This window comes from Argiope bruennichi, chromosome 8 (genome assembly GCF_947563725.1).
Source record: "Argiope bruennichi chromosome 8, qqArgBrue1.1, whole genome shotgun sequence".
Lineage (NCBI taxonomy): Eukaryota > Metazoa > Arthropoda > Arachnida > Araneae > Araneidae > Argiope > Argiope bruennichi.
In genome coordinates, this window is record NC_079158.1 from 57,451,214 (window position 1) to 57,476,218 (window position 25,005).

Sequence of the window (25,005 nt, forward strand, 5' to 3'; positions counted from 1 at the left end):
TTCAGGTGTTTGCTGCTATGTATTGAATGTTTTCTTTCAGTTTTAATTTTGAATATTTTATTTTTCTATTCTGATATCTATGTGAATTTCAATGCATGATCTGTTCATTCTTTTTAAATGAATGTGTTTTATTTCCATAAAATAATATTTTTATTTTCAAACAACTTTTTTTTAATTGCCTGCTTTTATTTGTGCTCTAAATTTCTTGCTTATTAATTAAAAGTATATACTTAAATTTCAAGAACTTCCATTGTTTTAATTTTGTTAAATTTTTATGTTTTTGATTAGTTGGAGATATTAAACCCTAATTTTTTTTAGATTTTAATTCAAATTTTAAAAACATAAAATGATGATTTGCATCTTATTTGCTTGGTTTTCTACTTGTGATTTTTGCTTGTTTCCGCACAAATTAAAATTTTGTTTATAAATGTATGATTATTTTGGATATTTAAGTAATTGTTAAGTTTTTAATCCTTTTGACCACCTTTTTTTTGCAAATATTTATATCTTGTTTATTTTTATATTTTCTGTGATATTTATTACTGTAAGAAATGCTTTATTTATGTAATTTTCAAACTTTTAGAAGAGCATAACTGATTGCATAATTTCAATCATAAAATTGTACTATAATCATCTTCATGCTTTCTTAATTTTGCATAGCACATTTGTTTAATATGTTTGACGTAGTTTCTGTGCAATATGCTGGATAATGAAATGCTTATTTATGTGGTAACATTTAGCAAATTCTGTTTATATTTAATACTTATTCCTGTAGTGTTTTAATGCACAAAAATTCCTTTGAATGCTGTAAGTGAACTAAAATTTTATTAAATTTAAATGCTTAGATCTAATTGATTTTTAATGTTTTTATAATTGTATTTAAAGAAACAAGAAGTCAGTGGAAATGTCGTAGTTTTTACTTAAAACAAGTTACTTAGGATTATTATGTCTGGATTGTGGTTGGAAAGTGCCTGGAATGTTTAACTCATAATTTCCTCTTTTTTTTTTCTTTTTTTTTAATCTTTCATCAAAAAGTGATGTTCTATCACTATGCAACCTTCTTCCCCCTTTACTTCTTTCTAAATACAGTTGAATTCTGAAGAAACTTCTAGAAAAACACATAGAAGACATTGATAGCACCGGTATTTTATAAGAATACATATGTGCGTATCAAGATTAAACCGTATGCAAAGGTGATAAGTGCATTTACATGATTTCCTCGTGAGATTTTTTTAAAAAACTCTTCAAATCTACTGTTACTGAGCATTTATTTTAGCATTTTATTATTTTAATATTTATATGATACTTAATATTTCGATTAAGTACCATTAAATCAACAGTGAATTCCCACTTAGTGTAAGTACATAGTTGCACTTTACATTTGTGGGAAAATGGCATCTTTTTTTTTATCATGTAAGTTGAAGATCTGTCTTTAAAATTCTAAACTTGTAGATTATTATTTTTTTATGAGAAATTATCTGTTTAGTCATCCATCTAATGGCTTTAAATGACAAAGTTGATGACAAATGAAGATATTTTAGCTTAAAATATATTAGTTTTGTAAATTGATATGGGACCATGGTTGAGAAAGTTGAAGAAATGTAAATAAAAGCATGATTATGCAATATGAATTTCAAAGCAAAATCGAAGTAATTTTTGCTAAGTATGCAATATTAAGAATGCTTTAAAAACAATTAAAGAAATCAAGGGTAATTCATATGTCTTTCAATATTGTTCCAGTATTCATTCTATTATCATTGCAGTTTTTTTAAAAAATTTACTGAAGTAAAAAGTGCTGTTGCTTTTTTGATGATAGTAAAAAAGTCGATTGAAACTGAAAATTGGTGTTATTTGAATCTTTTCCTTCAAGGTATGATTTCAAAAAACAATTTAAAATTTTTTCTTGTAAAGTTTAAAATTTTAAAATACCAGCGGGTTTTTTTTTTTTTTTTTTTTTTTTTGTGAAAATTATTTTAGTTGAATATTTGAATTTTGATTTGAAAATTTTGATGCCATTTTGTTTATATTATTTTCAAATGGTTGATAATATCTTATTAAATACTTGTGATGTTTTTCAGGTTATTATTAAACTTGAATGTATTCAGTGTTATCAATTATTCTATAAAAATAAGTGCTGTAATGTATTTAATATATGTTCTTTAAAATAATGCTAAAACATTCTTTATTTTTATTTCGATTATTTTTGGAAAAAATATCTTCTAAAACGTATATAAATATATATATATATTTTGCAAAAATATTATGAAAATATTTTACCCTATGTGCTTACCCTAACTGCTTCCCTTATTATTCTGAGTTATCCCGGATTGATACACATTGCAATTATTATTTCTTGAAAATTCGGGTGTAGCAAAATTTTTCAGTAGAGTTGGTTTTATCATGTTTCTTGTGAAGTTTGATTGAAGCTTAGAAGAAACAAAGTATTCTAATTTGATTAGTAATTTGCCAAGTTTTGTTGGAGATTTTTGGCATTAGATGGGGAGGGGAAGAAGGGTATTGATGCATATTTTTTGTCCAATTGCATGTATGGTATTTTCTTGAAGCAAGGGTAATTACGTTAAAAAGAATGAAGAAAAAGATGATTGCATATGAAAGGGATTCATTTAATTTTTCACATTCTGATTAAGAAGAGTAGATTTATATATTGTGAACTAATTAACTTTTTTCATTTGCTGAATATAATTTGGGAGGCTAAATTGATGTGTAAATTATGTTTTTTTACCTGCAAAAATAAAAATTAAAAATTCTATTAAAAACCTATATATTATGTTTTGTTTTAGTTTCTTATATTTTACAATGGAATAAAATAATGTGATGATTTTTTACAATTTTTTTCAAATAAATTGGTAAGGGAAGCAGTTAGAAAGTGCACTAGTTATAAATTTATTTCACTTCTTTAAAAGTAAAAATTATTTTAGACACTTATATTTCTCTATTTATCAAATTTTTAGTTATAACAGGTTGAATGAAAAATTTACTCACAGCATTTTTAAATATTTATCTATGTGATTAAATTATTTCTTGAAGGTAATTTTTCTTTCCTACTGAAATAGGAATTTTTGAATCCTGTTAAAAGATATCTGACAGAGAAAACATTTTGTTCTTATTCATTCAACTGTCCAAATTTTCTTATAAATTTATCATTGGAATTTTTTCCCCTGAAAATATCTATGCAAACTTATCTGTACTTGATGCATTATGTGTCTTCTTTCTGCTTGCTTCCCACTGTTAACAAGTTTAACTTACTAACATGTGCTTATGATGAATACACTATTTTCTGTACTCAATATTATAACAATAAAGAAAGCCTGCCATTAACTATGTGTATGCTGTCATTTCTTACAGACCTTCATGTATTTTTCTACAACAGCTTACTACTAATGCTTTTTAAATGCTTTGTTGTTACAGCACAATGAATTCACTGTAAAATGCAAGCTTCTGAATTTCTTAACTGAATTATCAATTTGCACAAAAAAATATTTTGAAAAAATTTTAGAATAACATTCTTTTGGTTAAAATTCAAGAAATGTCATTAAAAACATATTGAAACTGTTTCTTGAAATTTTAAGATGTTAGAAGCATGCCTTAATAAATATATTTGAAAATTTCAACTTTGTTTAAAATTGTAGTTTTATTACTAAACACTCATGTTCATTATGCTATATAAAGTTAGTTGATGTAAAGAGATCACATTTTTTATTTATTTTGAAATAAAATCTGTCAGGAGAGAAATATTTGCAGAATGCTAAAAATTATTTTAAATTAACAATATAAAATGCAAAGTTTCTAGAAACACATAGAAACGTTTTTTTTTTCTTTTGTAATTTGAGATTCTTTTCATTTTTCTTTAATTTTGCATGCAATTATACCTTATTTCACTCTGGCAAATTTAATTCCTTTTACTTTTTGTTTTTTTCTCCCTTATTCCCATATTATTAATTTGTAAGGTCTTTCTTTTTCAGTGTCATTTATTGCTCTGTTTTTGAATACTCATCTTATAATTTTTGTATTTATTTATTTCAGTACTTGACACCTTTCAGTGTTTTCTATTTTTGAATGAAATTACTTTTGATTTTTGTACTGTCTCAAGTTGACTGTTTTTTTTTTATTTTATTGTTTATATAACTTATATCTAATAGTTGGATAATTGTTTTCTTTTATATTGATTGTTTTTGTTTAATTGCTTTCTGAATTTTTAAAATTTAGTTTTAATAGTATTTTTTAATTTTCTGCTTTTTTAGTTTCTGTTAGTACTTGCTGTCTAATCCTATAAAAAGAAAATTCATCCATATAGATAAAAATACCTGCTTTTAAATCCTTGATTTATGCAGTATCACATGTTTCTGAATATTTTAAATATATCGTAAATAATTCACCGATTAATTTTAATTAATTTCACAAAATGGTGTTGTCAAGATAATAAGTAAAATTTTGAACTTATTTGAGATTTATTTTATCTTTAGAAAGTTTTATTAAATTTTATTTTATTTGCAGTATACTTAGGATTTTGTTTCAGAAATTTTAAAAACATACAATTAAAAAATTCTTTCCCTTTTTTTAAAAAAAAATCTCAGCCTTCCCCCCTCCAAAATAAATAAATAAATAAAAATTGTATATTTGCAATTATTCTCCAATTCTTCTATAACCATGCTATTTTTGATTGAAAATTAAGGTATGAAATATGTTTTAAGGAAATACATTTGTTTTGGAGTCAGTAATAATTATACATCGAAATAAGATTTTAAAATAAGGCATTAAAATTTACATTATATTTCTAGCTATGTAAATACATTTTAAAGATTGCTTTCTACATGACATCTCAATCATATATTTCTTTTATTGTGATTTTTTTGTAGATGCATCTATATTTTTTTATGGTTATGATTCTTATAAATTATATTTCATGTTTAAACTCTTCGTGTTCTTGGAAATTTCATTATACTTTTATTTATGCTAAAAAGAATAACGAAAAATGTAAATCAACAATTTCTTTTTATTTCTGCTATTTGGATGAAGTTCTAACATTATTTGTCATGCTTCTCCTCCTGTTATTTTCTCATGAAAATTAGTGGCCATTTTATTCTTTTAGATTGGTGGAATATTAATTTTTTCTACGAATATTATAAATTAATAAATATGTAGCTTATGTATAAGCTCATATAAATTTTCTTTTGCAAACATTTACTTTTATTATTTTTATATGCCGCTACTAAAATAAGTTACAGTTTTTGATTTCCATAATACTTATCAATTTCTTGTGTTTTAGCATTAATAAAAATGTTATTTGTTGAAATTTAAGAATAAACATATAAGGCGTAATCTTGTAATCAGATTAAATCCTGCTCACATGAAACTTTTTCTATGTTTTCTGTTTGATAAATTTCATTTGTATAAACTATTATTTTGATGTCTAAATCAAATTTATTGAGCTGTAGCTAAGTTATTGTTTTTTTTTTTTTTTTCCCCCAAAACTGATTCCAGTTACTTAAGGATGTAACATATAACATTTATAATTTGAAAAAATATTTTTGATGAATGTTTAACATTTTTCTGTATTTCTTTACCTGTTAATTAGGCATTCAAAAATAATAAATGTCACTGGCCTACAATTAAAAATCTACAGAAACTAAAATAGTCAGTTATTACAAATTCAAGGGTGCTAAACAAGATGTGTCAGTAAATTGCAATTTGGCTGCAATTTTTAAAATTTCAAAAATGAATGTTCTTGACATTTAATCCTATATTTTCATTTTACATTATATATTCACTTTTAATATAATTGTTTCTTATTTTTTTTCTACTTCTATTCATAAGTTGGTGTGTTAGGGCATTCCTTTATCAGCCTCTTGTAGTTCAGATAAATAGACACCTTATTTCGATCTAATTGGAGATTAAGTTACTCTGCATTAGTCATATCAGCTCTCTTTGTCAAATCTGACATAGCATAAATTTGAAAGATTTACCTATATTTTTATTCTTTGCTTGACCCATTAGTGGATGGTCCCTTCACCTTATTAATATTTATAATACAATGTTTAGAAAATATGTGATTAAAGTTCAAATTTTTGTTACATATTTGAAGAATTTATATTTGCTTTAAAAAACAAAATACCAGTCCATTTATCAAATTCATTGGCAAACTTGTAATCAAACTGTTTTGAGTATAAGTTTTGACAATGCACTCCACCATTATGCTGTAATTATAATGCCAAAGTGGTAGAAAAAAAAGTGTTTCATTATTTGGTTTAAAAAAATACTTTTTGCTTTCTGTCATTGAATTTTTTTCTGACAGCTGTGGTTCTGTAAACAAAGAGATAATGAACACTTTATAAAAAAGACATCTTTTATATGGAGTGGCACTGCCAAGGAAAACAGAATTTATCAGTATCAACAGATTACTACTAGAATGTCACAACTTTGATATACTTTGAACCACTTAAACTTTATAAAAAAAGGTAGTTAAAAAAACATTATAATGCAGTTAATATCCAAATTGCATTGTATTGAATTTTTCATAATATCTGGACAGTTCATGTTTTGAAGCAGGCTGTATTACATGATGTATAATGTAACTTTAATTAAACAAAAAAGAGATTTGATAACCTGAGTTAATCCAAGGTTTTTGTTGTCATTTTCAAACTCTGCACATCAAAATCACTGGAAATTGGTACAATTCCTTTTTGATATTTGTAGACCAGTGTAATTAGTGCTAAACCATAAATTGATAATTTGTTTTGGTGTATTAAATAAGTGTATAATATTATATAAATTATCATATCACTTATTTCATTCATCAACTGCATGTTCTTATTTCTTAGAATATAAATGTAGATGAAAGTCAAATTATTTGAATCCTGAAATATTTATCTTAATTATTTTCTACATGTAAGTTTACTAAGGTATTACTGAAAATTGTCGTTGATTATTTTAATCCGAAAGTAATTCTAACATTGAAACGAGGAAAAATCTGCTAGTGGATGGGGGGGGGGGGATGTTTGAAAAGGAAATTACCACACTTTGGAAAAGTTCAGTTTAATTGAATTTTAAATTTCAAGTTGATATCTAATATGAAATGTTATCCTGTAATTCTTTCCAACTTTTTATGTAAATGAATGTTATAATTTTTTTTATATTGGAAATTTTTTTTACTGATTTTACCAAAACAGATAATTTAATTACGATTCAATGATCCTGTTCTTGTTCTTAACAATACACGAGTCTCATCCAGAAAATAAATTTTCATTAAGATCTAAACAAGGAAAGGAGACAAAAAATAAGGAAGTGCAAGCTTTATTAGAACAGATAAGCAATAATTGTTTTACTTTTCAGTTTATTAAGAGATGCATTCAAATGCAGTTTTTGTATTCTTGGGCTTAATCTGCTGCTTTGATTGGAACTAGTCTTTCATTTTTATGGAACTGCATAGGACTTTAAGTTTTAGTCTATTTAAAAATACTGAATTTCTTAAGAATTTTCTTGAGATTTAAGGAAGGATAGAATTGCTGTGAGCAATGTCAGAACTTTAAGATGAGCAGCCAGACTCATTCCAGTGGACTTGTAACAAGCGATGGGATGTATGTTGATTTATAGGTGAATAAGTATTATCAGGAATCAGCTGCTTATCTTTTCCAACTGGTATAGCTGATGATGAATTCTAATCAATATCATCTAGGTATTCAGAACCTTTTTCATAGCTCTGATCTTGTGCTAGGTGGAAGAAGAAATAAGGGCCAACATTTCCGTCTACCTTAACAGTGATATTACTAGTGAAGATGAAGTACAATAGCCATATTTTGTATCTTATCGAGAGAGACAATACCCTTTCAAAGTTCATAATCTATTGTAGACCACATGAAAAATTTATTTTCTGGATATATTCTGTATATTTAATTACCAGTTTGTTTAATTTCATGATATTTTCTTTTTATTCTCTATTGCGTTTGGTAGCTCTTTCACCCTCTGTCTTTGTTTTTATATTTATTTTTAAACTTTTCATGTACTTACTTTTCATACATAATTCTATTTGTTAATATACAAGACAATTTACATGGTGCTAGTTACAATTGAAATAGTTACAATTTAAAAAAGAAATAATAATAATAATGATCTATTTAAAAAAATATATAAAAAAATTATATTTTATTGTTGTTGGTATAGCTTTAATTAGTGTCTGCAGTTCTAGTTTATGCTTTAAATAGAAGAATTAATATTTCTAGACACAGATTTACAACTTTTTAATTTGAAATTTTAAATACTTTACCAGAATTTGAAGGCATAATTTTATTTCCTATTTTAAATATGTTTTGCATTATTAAACCATGAATTTTTTTATATTATTATATTTATAGCTAAGCATTGTTTATTTTATAACAAAATTTTGAAACACCCTAAATTTGATTTTGTTATTCTTTTTTTATACTTTTTAAAGTGTAAAATAATTTATCACCTAAAATGAATTAAAAAAAAAACTGATTAGAAAGATTTAACATCTAATAATTTTAGAACTGTTACAGTAAAGGAGTTTCTAAACCTATAAATATCTTATATCAAACAACTTTACATTAAATAGATAAAGGAATATTTTGTTGATGCATTTATATAATACTGTGTGTAAAGAAACAAAATTCCAAAAGCAATGTTAAGTTAATACAATTTTGAATAGGTTTTGTTATTGCTTCTATATTTATGCAAATATGAGTTAATTTTAATCCCAAATGCTGTGTTAACCTGAAGTTTTTAAGAGTTTTAGGACTTGCAGTATTCTAGCTTGAACCAATTTAAAAGTTTCTAAATGTATTGATCTTTGATATTGCTTTTTTATTATGTGTTTGTAATATTGTGAGGCATTCAAAGTTAATTCAGTAAGGCTTTTTTATAACAATAAATTCTGAACCAAAAGCATTTATATTTTCAGATTTTGCATCAAAATCGTAACTGGGTTGTTAATTTAAAATATAGTTTTAATCATAATTTGAAGTATTGAGTAAAGTAAAAAGATCGATTCAAATGAACGATCGTTTTAATTAGCAAACTTTGAAATTGTTTTAAATAGATACATTGGCTGTGAATTATAGCATTGATCTTAAAAGTATGCCGAAGGTAAGGAAACCGAAAATAATATATAGATGTGGTAAATCGGAGGTCACATTACATTTTGTCATTTGATGTCTTGAATTAGTCGTAAAAATGGCTGCAGAAATATTTTGTTGTATTTTTGCCTAAGTGTGCATATTTATATAATCCACTTTTAATTTGTTTTATGCATTTAGAATAATTGACTTCATAGATGTGATAAAATTAAGACATTTTCTCTGATTTTTATCGAAACTTCAAATTTTTGACTGGAGTATTTAGAAACTGAAAAGTCGATTTAATCTACTTTTAGCGCAAAGCTAATTTAATTTATAAATACTAAGTTTCTAAATTATATTAGCAATATGTATACTTTTCATTCAATTTATATAAAGCATTTTAACAGGAATTATCGCAATATTTTTGAATGTTCAGCACTAAAACAAGTTTACTCTTTCCTTAAATTTTTAATATTGAAGCTAATACATCATCATTGCACATCAATTCTTTTGGTGTAAATTTTGTTAATGCTAAAGTAGTGGTTCAGAATTTATGTCAAATTGTATTGTGAGGTTAATTATATCTAATTTATTTCTCACATACTTGTCTGAACCTATGTATTAACTTGACAATTAAATGTATTTCAATATAAACATATTTTAGAATTGGATTTGTTGTTAAAATGTAAATTTGTACAACTTACTACTGAATTGTTCTTCAAACAATAACAATGAACATAGTATATTAGCGTATTGCTATAATAAAGTCCTGGTAGATTCACCAGAATCCTGTGGCTAAAATATTTTAAATATCATTTGATTTGTAAAATGTATGAAAAAATATTAGTCACACTGTGATATTTAATTATTTAATGAACTTTTGAAATATTAATGGTACTAATATGTAAGGTATAATCATGTAAATGAAATTTGCTAAATTCATATAGACATTTTAAAAATGAGTTATTTATTTATTTTATTTTATGTTATTGTTTTAGAAATGTCAGTTAACCTCACTCATTCACTGGATGAGCATTTTAAATACTATTAATGAATTTTTTTAAAGATATGTCATGATTCATTTTTATGTTATAAGATATAGTATGTTTTATAACGTAATTCTGCTTATAATCTCGGGGGGGGGGGATTTTTTTTTTTTTTTTTTTTTTTTTTTTTGTGCTGATGTCAAAGTTGTTGAAAATTAAATGACCATGGTTACAGGTGGTTATCAAAATAATTGAAACGCCTTAGATTTATAAAGAATCCTTTATTAGTATGGTGTAGGGCCGCATTAGGCATGTAATACAGCTTGGATTCGCCTATTAATCGATTCATACAATGCTGAATGGGGTTTAGAGGAATGTTGTACCATTCTTCCTGGAGATATTGGTAAAGTTCTGGGAGAATGCCGGTGGAGGATATCGATTCCGTATTGAACGCTCTAAAATAGATTATATCGGTTCAATTATATTCAGGTCGGGTGACTGTGTGGGCCAAAGCAGTTGTTTAACTTCACCCTCGTGCTCATCAAACCATGATTGGACAAGTCTCGCAGCCTGGATAGGTGCATTATCATCCTGCAAAATTCCATCTCGTAGGAAACGAAGTTTGCATCATAGAATGGACCTGATCACCTGAAATTTCTCCATACTTCTCCCACCAAATCAACCTCCATGCTTAATAGTTGGAAGAAGACAATCACGATCATACGCTTGTGCATATGTCCTCCAAATGACACCCGTCCTGTTGTAGGGAAAAATCTAAAACACGATTCATCAGCCCATATTACTTTCTTCCACTTTTCAATCTACCAGGTTTTGTGAGTGTGATACTACTGTAGACGATGTTTACCTTTAACATCTATCCAAATGGTTTGGGAATTTCTGTTCTGCCATAAATGTTGTGTTTATGAAGGAGCCTTCTAAATGTAATCACTGACACTGAAGAATTCATATAGGTATTGAGCTCTGCAATTACTTTTGCGGCAGTTGTTCGCTTTTTAGACATTACAAATTGCACCAATACCCGTCGGTCTCTTTCACTGAGCTTCTCTTTCGACCCACTACTTTGGTTTGTCGAGCTTGTCATGCCGTGCTGTGTGTATACTGACGTGACTCTAGACACCGTACCTCTAGAAACGCTAAAAAATTGGGTGTTTATCACACATGCTTCAAATAAAAGGGCTCCTACAATTTGACCTTTTTGAAAAACTGAGAGGTCCGTAAAAACGCTTTTGGGAGGGGGGGGGGAAATCCAAAAGTTGCAAAACTTCAATAAAGCTAACACATACTACCAGAATATATACATTGCTATTCATTAAAAAAACTGCTGGCTATTATTATATTTTAATGCTTACGAAGCGCATTCGGAAATGTCACTTTTATTCATAGGTGTTTTCATTATTTTGATAATCACCTATATGTATGTCAGTATCATACTAAATAGCAAGTAATTAATTGTTCCTATATTTGGAAATCAAACCAGTAAAACAAGGGATAAATATACTCTGTTCATATTTTAAAATAAAGCCTTTCATAATGTAAATAAAAATTCCATATACATTCATCAATATTTAATAAATATTTGTAAATAGTAATAAAAGTAATGGCCATGTCTGTTTTTTTAATATTGTGGCGTGAAGAAGGTATTATTACTTAATTTCATGTGAAATTTTTGCCTTTTTCCACTTCATTAATGAAATTATTGAATAAAAAATCTGAAGCTGATTTTAAACTCTGCAGAACAAATAGTTGTTAAATATACTAAATGATAGTTTAATAGTTAATAATTTAAATAATTTCATTTCTAATCTGTTGAGTAATGGGAAATGATAAAGAGGAAAAGAAACTTCGATGAATTATGTCCATAATTTTATAACTATCGTTGATGCTACTTACCAAATTCTCATGCAAGGATGTACATTCATATAAACTAATTTAGTGTATATAACTAATTATTTTCCTATAACTAGCTTAGTGCATCTAATAATGACTGCTTAGCTTTATGTGGGATTTTTCATGACACTGTGGCCGTGTCTTAGTTTTTTTAAAGCTCTTTTTTTTCAATCAGTTCGTTTTTCTGAATGCTTTGTTATAAAAGCATTTAGGTGACTTATAAACATTTTGAATAATGAGAAATTTTTTATTTTGTCTAAACTAGATATGTTTTATCATAAAGCTGTTTTAGAAATTTTCTCTAAATTTATAATAATTTTTAACTTGATTGCATAATGTAGATTTTTTTTATGGATCTATAGTGCAATTATTTTTTTTCTTATAAATTTGTAATATGACATCCTCTTAGTTACGTTGTCTTTTGTTCTCAGTATAATTCAATCTTTATGATTAGTTTAAAAAAAGAGTGGGAGATTAGAGTTCAGGCTCCATTTGCAATGTTTATTTTTATAAACCTTGTAATATTATCTTTGCAGTTCGTTCTTACTAAATTGTAAGAAATGTTCTATCACAGTACTTTGACATGGGCAATTTACAGTTGCAAACATAATCTGTGCTTTTGTATTTATCAGAATTTAATGTCATTTTCAAGAATATGGAAATGTTTACTAAACATTTTAAGAAAGCTACAATTGTGTATTTCATTTAGAAAGTGGTCATGCTGTTTTTAGCAACTTTTTTAAAAAAGAAAAAACTTCTATTTTGGGTAAAAAATGTATATATAAACTTTTTTTATCTTAATGTATGCAAAATATTTTGATAATCGAACTTTGTTATTGTATTTGTATTCTTTTATAATTTTGAATCATATATATTTTTAAAAATATCTTAATGCAAATTACTATTCAACTCTTTAGATTTATTTTAATTTTATTTATTTATTTATTTTTGCTGCAAAGATAAGATGGAAAATTGAAGATGAAAGTGGAAATTATTTTTTTAAAAATGTGGTTTTAATTTATTATTTTCCCTAGAGATTTTGTTAATTATTATGAGTGAACTTGAATTTTCATTAGGTCTTGGAAATGTATTGTATGGTCCAAGACATAATTTTCATTAGATCTTGGAAATGTAAATTTGTTTTTGAGCTGAGTATTTGCATTAGACCTACACTTGCACAAGCTTACAGCAAAATTCTATTTTCATTTTTTTTTCCTGTCAATTTTTTATGGTGTAGTCAAAAGGGTCCTGTATGAAATATACTGTAGTACAAAATTATGTATTTTTCATATTCTTAAGAACATTTTGATAAATTGAATTTAATGTATTAAAAAGTGCCATAAATTTACATTCACATGAAGCATTGTTTATTTATTGAATCATAAATTCAGTTTTCAATATTTGTAATGAGGGTTAATCATATTGCTGTTATTATAAAATTCTTTGTTTTTAGGCACAGCCAATAACACCTGAACTTGTTACTAAACTACTGGGAAATCGTGTGGCTGTTAGTCCTATAGTTACAGTTGAACCCCGAAGAAGAAAGTTTCACAAGCCTATTACTTTAACTATTCCTGTCCCCCAGGCTGCAACTAAAGGGATGATAAATCAATATAGTGGTGATGCTCCTACCCTGAGGTTACTGTGCAGTATAACAGGTAGTACTAAGACAGGTTTGTCTCCTTTCTGTCTGCTTTTGCTCTATAGCCAACAGTAGACTCTTGAGTATTGTAGTAATAAAGTGTGTAGTTTATTTAAATTACAATATAGATTTTTAACATAGTTTCAAGCATTTGAAAAAGTAATACAATTTCATATACAAGACATGAAAAAATAAAATATATAAATAAAATAAAAAGACAGAAAATATTTATTTAAAGATTGTAATAAATAATATAAAGTAATATATAAGTAATAATATCAAATCATTCATATAAATTGAATAATTTTCATTATAAAATGCACGGTCTGAAGTAAAACAAAAATAGTAGTGCTTCTTGGAAGATCTGTTTCAGAAATCTTATACACCATTCTTATTATGAATGATTTCTTTTTTTTAAAAAAGCAGTATTTCTCTACAAAATGCAGACCATTATTTTCTAAGAGAGTTCTAACTATTTACACCCTTATCCTTTTTTTACCATTTGATTAATATGCTTTCCCAGATTATTCTGCTTACCTCAGAACGTAACAAAAATATATAAATTAGGTTAATAACAATAACAAGTAATCCTTTCAATTTTGCTTGGTAAAATAAACTTTTATAGTCAAATCTTTATGCTTTAATCAGCCTTTTTCGTTATATATTATTACTTAAAATACCATGCATACAGCCCACTAAATTTTTAGATAATGAATTGAGCAATATATCTGTATTATTGTATGCATAAGCATTTTTTTGAAATATAAGAACCACTTACATTTACTTGGGCACAGCCTATATACATGTGCAAGTGAACTCTTTCTCAGTTGGCATTTGCATGCATGTTGTAACTTTCATAACTGATGTTTTAAAAAGTACTTGCAGTTTCACATTTTATTTCAAAGTATGCTTTGAATTAAAAAAAAAAGAAGAAAAGAAAAAGGGGAAAAATGTTTTATTTTGTAGTATGTATGTTCAACTCATTCAGTGTAGTAAAATAGCTTTCCATATTTCTTGAAGAACCTACATATGCGTTTGAAATATTCATTATATGATATCTTTGCTTTCTGGATCATAGATTCATATAAATCACGAAAACTTATAGAATAGGGGATTTGATTCTGTCCAATTTAAGTGTTTGCTAGTCATGTTAACTGTTTATTTGTATTTTTATAAATCTTTTAGTCACTCTTATTTTTGAAATAACTTTTTGATTTCAAGAGTAATTTGAATGAGTAATCTTCTACTTCCTGAAATTGTGATTTTAATGGAGAAACCTCCTTCTAGAGTTCCTTGTTAGAAATGAAGTAAGTGTAGATACTTGATTATTCTGCTGTGGTGCTTTTTTAAAAACATCTATCTGAAGTACAAGGATACATTAATTTTTTTTCTTACTTAAAATAATTAATATTTTTTTCCAATTTTCAATAACTCATAATTTTGTGACAAAACCTTAACATCTTAACTAATAATCACTTGCAAAAAAAAAGGGAAACTGCAATTAATATGCATTGAGCTTTTAAATTTGGGAATTGGATAATTTCCAGAATGCCTTTAAAGAACATTATGTCACTGATTAATTTAAGAAATATATGTTAAAGAATATAATTTATTATTGTTATAAAAATTAATTCCTCTAATGTCTACTTCCTATTTATATTACTGCTTTTAATATCCTTCTGTAGTAACAGAAATGCAAATCACTAAAAATTATTTGTTATAAATTATAAGTTCTAATTTAATTTTAAAATAAAATCTAATGTAAAATAAAATATAAAGCTGATATTTGAAACATAGCATAATTCTGTCATGTTATTTATTAGAGTTTATCTTACTGAATTTTAAATGTTCTGCTCAAGAGTTTACAGTTTCTTTCTATTTTACCTACGTTCATCTGATGGTTGTTAAAATATTCATAAATTTCTTTGGTTCAAAAATATTTAAATATAAATATTTTTGAAAATAAATATAAAATTAATATAAATTATTCGATGTAGGTAAAGTTTTCTGTTTTCTTATTTGTAGTCTTTCTTGGCTTCTGACTATTTGTCTTTTTTCTGTTATAATATGCTTCATTTCTACTTTGCTGCTTGCTCTATGCTTCCTTCATCTGTGTAAATACTTATTTGTTCATAAAAAATGCATACTGTTTTTTAAATGTATATTTAATGATATAAGTTGTGATTTAAATTGTTGAATATATTGCTGTTATTTTATGTTTATATATTTAATGTCATTATTAACTTTTTATGGTAACTTATAGACAATTAATTATGTTAGTTTTCCTTTTCTCCTCCATCTGAACTTTAAAATTATTACAAAGATAGCAATTTGTGTTTAAATAAAGGTAAATAAAGAAAACAGCTCAATCAAACTTTAGAGCATAAAGAAAGGTTTATATTGTTATTGCATTATCAAATATTAGATACATGAATGCTTTTTGTCATTATATCAATGCATATGCGTAATTTAAAATTGCAAATATATTTGAAGTAATTGTTAGCTGTTGAATATTATTCAAAATTATGAGTTGACTTTCCACAACTCTATGGAAACCTCCAATAGTTACCTTATTTATATTTCTATGTAATACCATATTTGATATGAAAACATTCTTTTATTGTGATTTTTGTTGAACTTTGTAGTTTTTATTAATTTTTTTTCTAAGGGGCTTTTTATTGGAAAATATCTAGCTTTTTCATCTAATAGTTATCTTAAAGTTAAGAAGTATGGTTGCATAAGAAATTTAATAGGAGTATTTATATTCATGTGGATTGACGTTTCTTGCCAAAATTATCTTGTGTCGTGGTATACAGGAAATATTTTTTGCCAAAATCTCATTATTTATTCCTATCAATTGAGGAATAAATAATGTCCAAGGTTGGGATAAATATTATCCATTTATCCCAACATTAATAATAAAATGCATGGAATTTTCTGAAATCACTATCGAAGCACTTAAGAATAAAATTTAATCGCTTTTTTCCCTGTCTTTCCGAATTCTGAAGAATCGCCTCTCATTAAGGATCTTTTTATAAACCGTAGTATCCTGTAGCTCCATTGCTAATTTTGACACTTTTTTCTGAAATTTTTTTTAAAAGCTTAGTTTTCTAATATAAATAAAGATATCAGTTAATAAATGTCTGGATTATTGAGGTTTTACAATATCTTTATTTTAATTTTATTTCTAACCTTAGAGCATACACTTATGTCTAGAGCATTAATCAAAAATTGACAATTGATTAGTGTTGCACAAGTTTGAAAAGCTCCCAACATTGTTTTATTCAGAACTTTAAAGTACTCTTAATTAAAATGATAGAATTGTTTAGTAGTACGAGAGAAATTTTAGATTTCTTTAACATTAATTAAAGTTTAAGTATAATATTGGATTTCAATTGTATTTTTATTTTGTGATTATCATATTATATTTCTTATTTTATATTTGCATATTAATTTGAAATGAATTTCTATAGCATTTAGCAGAAGTGCTTTTGAATGGACATATTAAATGTTTAAATAGTATGCCTGACTGCTTTTTAAATGTCTTGTGTATTAAAATATTTAAGAAAAGTTAGAGAAGAAAGTATTTTTGATTCTTGTTTGTTTCTATTCATTTAAAATTGGATGTCTTATAAGTATAGATAAAATTTTAAAATGGTGCAGTTTGTTACATAAATGGTGTCTGTATGTGAATTTCTTGCTTTGCATTTTATTAAGGTGGAACCACTAAAGCCCAATGGGAAGACGTTACTGGTTCAACTCCCCTGACATTTGTGAACGACTGTGTTTCTTTTACAACCACTGTATCAGCGAGGTATGTTATTTAAATAAAAATTTAAAACCATTCTATTTAAATTATTTTGTTATTCATTCTTTTCGTGTGAAAAGATGATTGGGAAATATATCAGGTTGAATTAGGAGTTGTATAAATGCTTTTCCATTTTACAAAAAAATGAATAGCAGTTCAGCTCTATTGTTAGAAATAAAAATATAAAATCACTTAAATTTTAATTCTTTTAATCAGTAAGTATTTGCTTATTAAATGTTTTTTAAAAGTCTGAAAATTTTTTGAAACTGCATTTCTTTCACTGAACTGTAAACAGAAAATTATGTTTTATTTAAGTAATTTATATATATATATATATTACACCAGCTGGAAAAAAAACCTATTTTATTAAGTATTATGTTGATTACATTATCCTTCATCTGTAGAGGAAATACACAATTACACAAGAAATCTGCTCATAGCAAACTACATAGAAAAAAAATGAAAAATCATCAGTTAGGTAGAATGCATTACTGATTCTAATTTATTGATTTAATAAAGTCTGATTTAGATGACCTTTATGAATTAAAGTGCTTTAATTACACACTGTGAATGGTGAGCTTGTCAATAAGCATCTAGTATACAAGATTGTGGAATTTAGAGAACTAGCTACCTAATTCTGTGCAAGAAGCATATTTGAATGATCCATATTCCAGTAATGGATTACATGCACAAGATCTTTGTACACTTTCAGCAAAGAATTTATAAAAAAGCTCCTGCTACAAAATTTTCATGAAATGGAAATGACTGGTTTAGATGTAAATGGGCTAGAATCATACATAGTTCACCACTCCAAGTGTACAAGGTCAGAATTTCTCACCATATAGCCTGGAGAATTCTTATGAAAAACATTGCACCTTTGTGTGTGTAATAATTTCTGCACTTGAATGCTGTTAAGTCTCCTTTCTAGCATCAGTGTTGCTCTGCAATATGATGTGCATACAATGGGGGGGGGGAGAGAAAAGAAATAAAAAAAATCAGATTATGTGTCAAGCTTGTAGAACAGTGTAGAGTTGCTTTGAAATAGATTTTCAATACTGGCATTGCATTTTGCCATTTTATTATACCCCCTTTTTTTTATCTGATCAGTAGGAGGCTGGTACTTAATGTTTTTAGAGTAAAAAATGCCTCAATTTTTGAATGATAAGCAACCTTTTGTGTGCTTATTCATTTTGTTTCAAGTATTAAAGATTGATAGCCTATTTCATCAGTACATTTGATCTCGGAATATTATTTGTCCTTGTAGTGTGTCATATTTGTTCATTTCACATTTAGCTCGTCATTGTTTGTGACCCTCTTCTTAAATATTTGACTAACAGTGGATCAGAAAAGATAGTCCTGTAGTTTGACCTTATCTTTCTCTGTTTACTATACTTTGATTACTTTTTCTAGAAATATCAAAATATTGTTAGATAACTCTCTTTTTGACATCATTAAGAAATTTGTTGTTTGAATTACAGTACTCTCCTGTTGAAGTAATTTTGGTTGCTTCTGTCCAGGAATTTTTGGTATAATTGGGAAAATTCTACTCTGCATAGGATTCCTATTTCATAGATTGTGAATAACATTTTCAAAATGTTTTATGTTTTTGTTTTTGCAGTTTTTCATTAAACTTCTTGAGTACATGAATTCTGTTTTCATTTGTGATATTTTTGTCTGCTTTCTGTTTGAATAGTCCCATCCCTTCACGTAGCAATGCAGTGTTTCGTAGAGTGATAGAATTATGATGCGATGATTGATTTTTAAAAAAAATCCTTTTCATATATTTAATATCAAACTCTATAGTATTAGCTTAATTTCATAGTAAAATTTAATTTGTGAACAATTTTAAGTGATTCATTGTTAAATGTGCATTACTTGATTAATTCTATTTTCTTTTATGCAAACTATTTGTAAAAGAAAATTCTATAATGTGCATTAAAATCTGTTTTTGGAAAGTGGTGAATACATTAAAACTGTAAATAACCTTTACTAAATTCAAATTATTCATATTAAATGTTAGCATAGAGTATTGTGTTTACTAACAAATATAGTAATTTAGAAAATATTTTGAATAATATTTTTTTATTTTTTAATGTTTGTAAAGTCATTTATTTAAACTTCATATGTCTTGATAATGTATTTACAAATGTTTTGGCGTTGCTTATAAACTATTTTTCAAAAAAGATTTCTGAAATAATAAATGAAATATATTTTTATTTCTACAGATTTTGGCTTATGGATTGTCGCCAAGTAAACGAAGCAACTAAGTTTGCTACCGAACTTTACCGTGAAGCCATTCATGTTCCCTTTATGGCAAAGTTCGTGGTGTTTGCAAAAAGACGTGATCCTTTAGAAGCCCAATTACGAGTATTTTGCATGACAGATGATAAAGAAGATAAAACTCTTGAATCTCAGGAACACTTCACAGAAGTAGCAAAAAGTAGAGATGTGGAGGTATGCAATGTATCTTTTTCAAACTTAGATTGTCCTTGAAAATTTTGTTTATAAATGAAAGGCAGAAAATGTATATTTACATATTTAATGCTAATAAGTAATTTTTATTTTTACATTCATATAAACTTTTACTATGAATTGTTTAATCTTTATTTGACTGTTTTACAATCAAATGCAAAGTGATTAGTTAGAATTCAAATCATACATTTTTCAAAAATTATAATTTTTCTGAACAATAATCAGAAAGTATGTTATCTAGGAAATAATAAATTTTATATTTTCAATCAATATTGGCACTCTTTTTTAAAAAAATTAGAAGAAACAGATTTTGAAAAAATCATTCTATGTAGTTTAACAATAGTTGTATTATTAGACTACTTAGAATATTGTGAATTACCAATGTTTAAAAATTTTATGAAGATAATTCATGTAGTGATAACAAAATTACTAAATTAACCATTTATTCATTTTTATATTGTTAATGTATAATTCCTTCTCATTGAAATTAGTGTATACCTATATATAAATTTTTGAAACAAAAAGCTGTATATGAAATTAAATATTTATTTATAAATTTGAATAATGATAATAGTTAGTAATGTATGTTCTTACTTAGGTTTTGGAAGGAAAGCTGCAATACCTTGAATTTGCTGGTAATCTTGTCCCAGTCACAAAGTCAGGAGAGCAATTAAGTTTCACATTCCAAGCCTTCAGAGAAAACAGATTACCATTCACAATTCGCGTAAAAGACACACATCAAGAACCCATGGGAAGGGTGGCATTTATGCGAGAACCAAGAGTTGGCCGTGGAGAACCTCCTCAGACACCTATTTGTAATCTTAACATAGTATTACCAGAGGTAATAGTTGTACTTATGTTTTCAAAGCATTATTAGGAATTTTCGTTCATTTGATTTAAGTGCCTTTTTGAAAAGCTTTTTCTTTTGTATCCTCATCTTTTAGTTTTTTTTTTTAAAAAAAAGTGATTTTTTTTCTTTTTTTAACATTCATTGAATTTTAAACCATATTAATACAGTTTGTCATATTTTATAAGTAATAGTATTTTATACTTTTATGTATAAAATTTGTATTATTTCTTAGGGTATTATTTAAGCTTATAGTGTAAAACTGTTGATATTATTCTATTTTAATAATGCTAAAAAAGCTATAGAACTCGTATCATATTTAATTGCCTAGTTCTGATATTCTCAAGTTCATTTTAATTTTCCACTTTTTTCCCAATTGGGAATCATTATTTTATTAATAAATTTGTGTTTTATATGTTGTTAATTATCTTATAATTCATTTATTAATTCCTTGTAGCCGGATCTCACACCTGTATCAGAATTAGTAACATTAGAGAAGAAATATGGATTCGTTCAAGAAACAAGTTTAGGTCAGTAATATATTTAATACATTATGGAAATTTTATTAGTGAGATTTTGTTTTTTCTTATATATCTTTGTCTTCTTAAAAGGATTAGTCTGTTTTTAAAAAAGCATAGTGTATAATAATTTGTTTAATTTCATCATCTTTGGAGATAGTTTAGAGTTTCTCTCTCCCTTTTCTGTAGATCAGTGTTTTGAATTGACAAAATGTTCTCATTAATTGAAAATTACCTACTTAATGAAAGTGCTTATTTTAATATCTATATGCAAGTAGTGAAATTACTTAATTGTTTTAGAAACATATATCTAATATTTTTTCTTTATCCAAATTGTAAATTATATGACAAATTATTAGAAAGCAGAGAAAATTATGAAATTACTTTTTTTTTATTGTATTTATATGAAGTAATAGTCAATGGATAATTGACTGATAATTATTTTATAGCCATCATTGCAACAGATTAAATGAATTATCAAGATTTTAGTCTTTTAAGATATTTGATTCAAGAAGATCTATGATTTTTTTTTTTTTTTTTTATGCTTAACTACGTAGATAAATGTAAACATATCTTTACTTTAAAGCATAAAGAAAATAATGTTTTTCTTCTTAAATTTTTCTGATTTTTCTGAAATTTATCATTGTTTTTGTTTTTTTAATGATATTGATGAATTTTGTTTCTTCGTATTTATATGAAATATCTATGCATTTGGATAATTGGGATTTTTTTTCACAGCAAAACCTGAACTTATACACAGAGCTGATTTACGACTTTCAGACATTGCTAAAGAATTGGGAAATGACTGGATTCCTCTTGCATTACAGCTTGATCTACCAGAATCTGATATCAATTCAATTAGATCTGAAAATCCAAATGATACAACCCAACAGGCACTTGTAATGTTAAGACACTGGCTGCATAAGTCTGGAAGCAAAGCTACTGGTACGTTGCTTTATCATTTTTCTCTTTTAAGTGTATGCTGTTACTTTGCAAATTTAAAAGGAAACATTTTGTATAATTATGGGCTCAGCTTTATAATGAAAAATTATGGAAGAATTTATTCATAATTCTGTCTTAGAAATAAATTGATTGGAATATTTCAGTAAGAAATAAATATAAGTAAGAATTTTGTTGCTTTGTTTTACAAAGTTTTCAAAAGAAGATTTTAATTAATGAACATTTTATGGTAACACAAATAATGGTTAGTAAAAAATCATAACATAATCTTAAATTAAGATTTCTATGGAAATTTGTTTAAAAATAAATACACTAACTGATAGTAACACTGAGATTTTTTTATTTTTATATTCAGGAAATATGTAAAATACTGCTAGTTTAATAAATATATTTTGTATATGTATATTTGTAAAAAGTAAAATAATTATTTATGTACATTCTGTGTATATTTAAATAGAGAAATATCTGTCCAACCATTGAAATCTTTATTCAAGTATTTAATTTATTAGAATCTTGCCTATACTATTTTCACATTATTCTTATTAAATAAATCTGTGAAAATCTTTGTTTTTAATATAAATAAAGGCTTTAAAAATATAAAAAATTATTATAGTCATTTCATTTCACTATCAGATCTATTAAACCATGATTAGTTTGTGTCCATTGTTAATCAAATATTTATTTTCATTAACTGCACAATTTTAATACTATTCTTTTGATTAAATTGGTATTTTGTATTTAACATAAATATTCTTTTTTATTATTAATATTTTGGTATTGATTTTAATATTTCTTTTTCAATTTATTGCAGGAAACTTGCTAGAAAAAGGACTAAGAAAAATCAACAGAGAAGATATTGTTAATCAGTGTATGTTTAATGTTGAACTGGTAACAGATGATGTAGAAAAGGCAGTTGCTAAAGTACATTTAGATCAATCAGGTAAAAGGTTTCTCGATAAAATGCTTTTTTTGTTGTAGTTTAGAAAACTAACTTAAAATTATTAGGACATTGTAATATAAATTAATGATAGTGCATTTTATTTTGTAGTTAATTTTTATTAACCTTTTCAATGAATATTAGTAATGGCTCTATTAGTAGAAGATATTGTACAACATCTATGCGATGGTGTTTCATATTTTGAATGCCATTTAGTTACTTAAAGATATTGGAGTAATAATGTTGGCGGTTTTGCATTATTAGAGGAAAAAAAAAAATTGTGCTATTAATAACTATATTTTTTTGGTGAATTATTTTTTTGTAATAGAAACAACGTAAATTTCTGTTACAATTATATTCTATTATTAATAAGTAAAAAATCAATTTAATTTATTGACACATATTTTATTTGAAATATTCATCAATTCTGCAATGAAAATATGATATTGTTATTTTTACCTGTATGTAATATTATTCTAATAATCAAGTAGATTTAACCTGGCTGGAACCAAATTTATCTATAAATAAGCTGCAATTAATGTAGTGATTATACTTAGATAATTTGTATTGTTTTAATTTATAGTAAATTTTTGTATAATTAAAGTTTTATGTGATGAATTAAAATATTAAAATTCATATAGATAATCAAAAGTCAAAACTTTTAACATTTTATTGCTGTATTTTTTGGTTAGATAAATCTAGTATCCTCTTTAGACATATTCTTCATCATGTATGTTTTAGTACTAATCATATAATTACAAAATTTGCAGAAAAATATTGAAATTTATTTATGATGCTCATTAAATAAAAGTTTTGAACAAAATTATGAAATGACTAGTTTAATCAATGAATAACTCTTATCACCTCACAATCATAGCAATACATTTGTTAAAAGTGATATTTCATTAGCACAAAATGCTCACCATTATTGTTGCAATATCTTCATAAAATTGTACAGCATTCAGAATTTGCTTGGAAATATTGTACTTTGTCTTGTTTACAAAGTACTTGTTGATAATCAGAGTATTTTGTTTTGTAGTCTGTTTCAGTTTACTTATTTACTATGGAACCAAATACCCTTTTAATAATTTAAACCTGTTTTTTCCTTTCTTGTTTGAAAACATAAATAAATAATAAAATATTTTTTTATATTATAATAAAAATCTATATCTAGGAACTATATTAAAGAAGAAATAAATTAACTTCTTTTTTGAATAAAAAGAGTTTAAACATACTAAATTTAATTTGCATCTTAATTAAAAACACATTGAAGACAGTAGCTTAATATTTTATATTCTATTTCAATAAGTGAAATCTTTTTTTCTTTTTATAAGGATTTGATACATTTAAAGAAGAATTAGGTTCGTCGAGAGATGCTTCATTAAGAAGAGATGCATCTCTTAATGGAACTTTTGATGAACAAGATATTATGAAGGTAAAAATTAATCACATTTTTTAAATTACATTTTTATTTTATGCGCTTTCTTTTAATAGATTATTAAAACTCAAGATTTTTATGTCATTTTGTTTTGTTAAATTGAGAATTTTTACCTTTTCTGTTATAATCGAAAATATTAACAGTTAGAGTGCTTTTTCTTCCCAATTAGATTAATTTCCCAATATCATTTATATTTTTCATTTATTATCTATTATTATTACAACATTTTTACAGGAAGCTGAATCTGCTGCAGAAACAAGTAGTGAAAGCTCTGATAAGGAAGGTCATTTCAGATCTGAAACAAGACATTCAGGTAAACATGAAATATCATGATTATAAAGACATTATTTTATTAACAGTAATTTATCTCATAATTTAAATAATGCTGTGGAATGAA

The 25,005-nt window shown here is 25.7% G+C and overlaps 1 protein-coding gene across 14 annotated transcripts in view; it reads left to right on the top strand.

The window, feature by feature from the left end:
• The window catches only part of LOC129981785 (ankyrin-1-like), a 187,332-nt gene that overhangs the window by 131,466 nt on the left and 30,861 nt on the right, over positions 1 to 25,005 (top strand). For 11 of the 14 annotated variants that reach the window (XM_056092795.1, XM_056092791.1, XM_056092792.1 and 8 more), the window contains 9 exons: positions 13,440 to 13,659; positions 17,346 to 17,442; positions 19,662 to 19,890; positions 20,507 to 20,749; positions 21,213 to 21,285; positions 22,012 to 22,218; positions 23,045 to 23,173; positions 24,505 to 24,605; positions 24,843 to 24,921. In XM_056092795.1, the coding sequence (XP_055948770.1) occupies positions 13,440 to 13,659; positions 17,346 to 17,442; positions 19,662 to 19,890; positions 20,507 to 20,749; positions 21,213 to 21,285; positions 22,012 to 22,218; positions 23,045 to 23,173; positions 24,505 to 24,605; positions 24,843 to 24,921 (1,378 nt within the window). The remainder of the gene's footprint in view (positions 1 to 13,439; positions 13,660 to 17,345; positions 17,443 to 19,661; positions 19,891 to 20,506; positions 20,750 to 21,212; positions 21,286 to 22,011; positions 22,219 to 23,044; positions 23,174 to 24,504; positions 24,606 to 24,842; positions 24,922 to 25,005) is intronic. The other 3 variants (XM_056092793.1, XM_056092802.1, XM_056092796.1) reach the window with 1 other exon arrangement.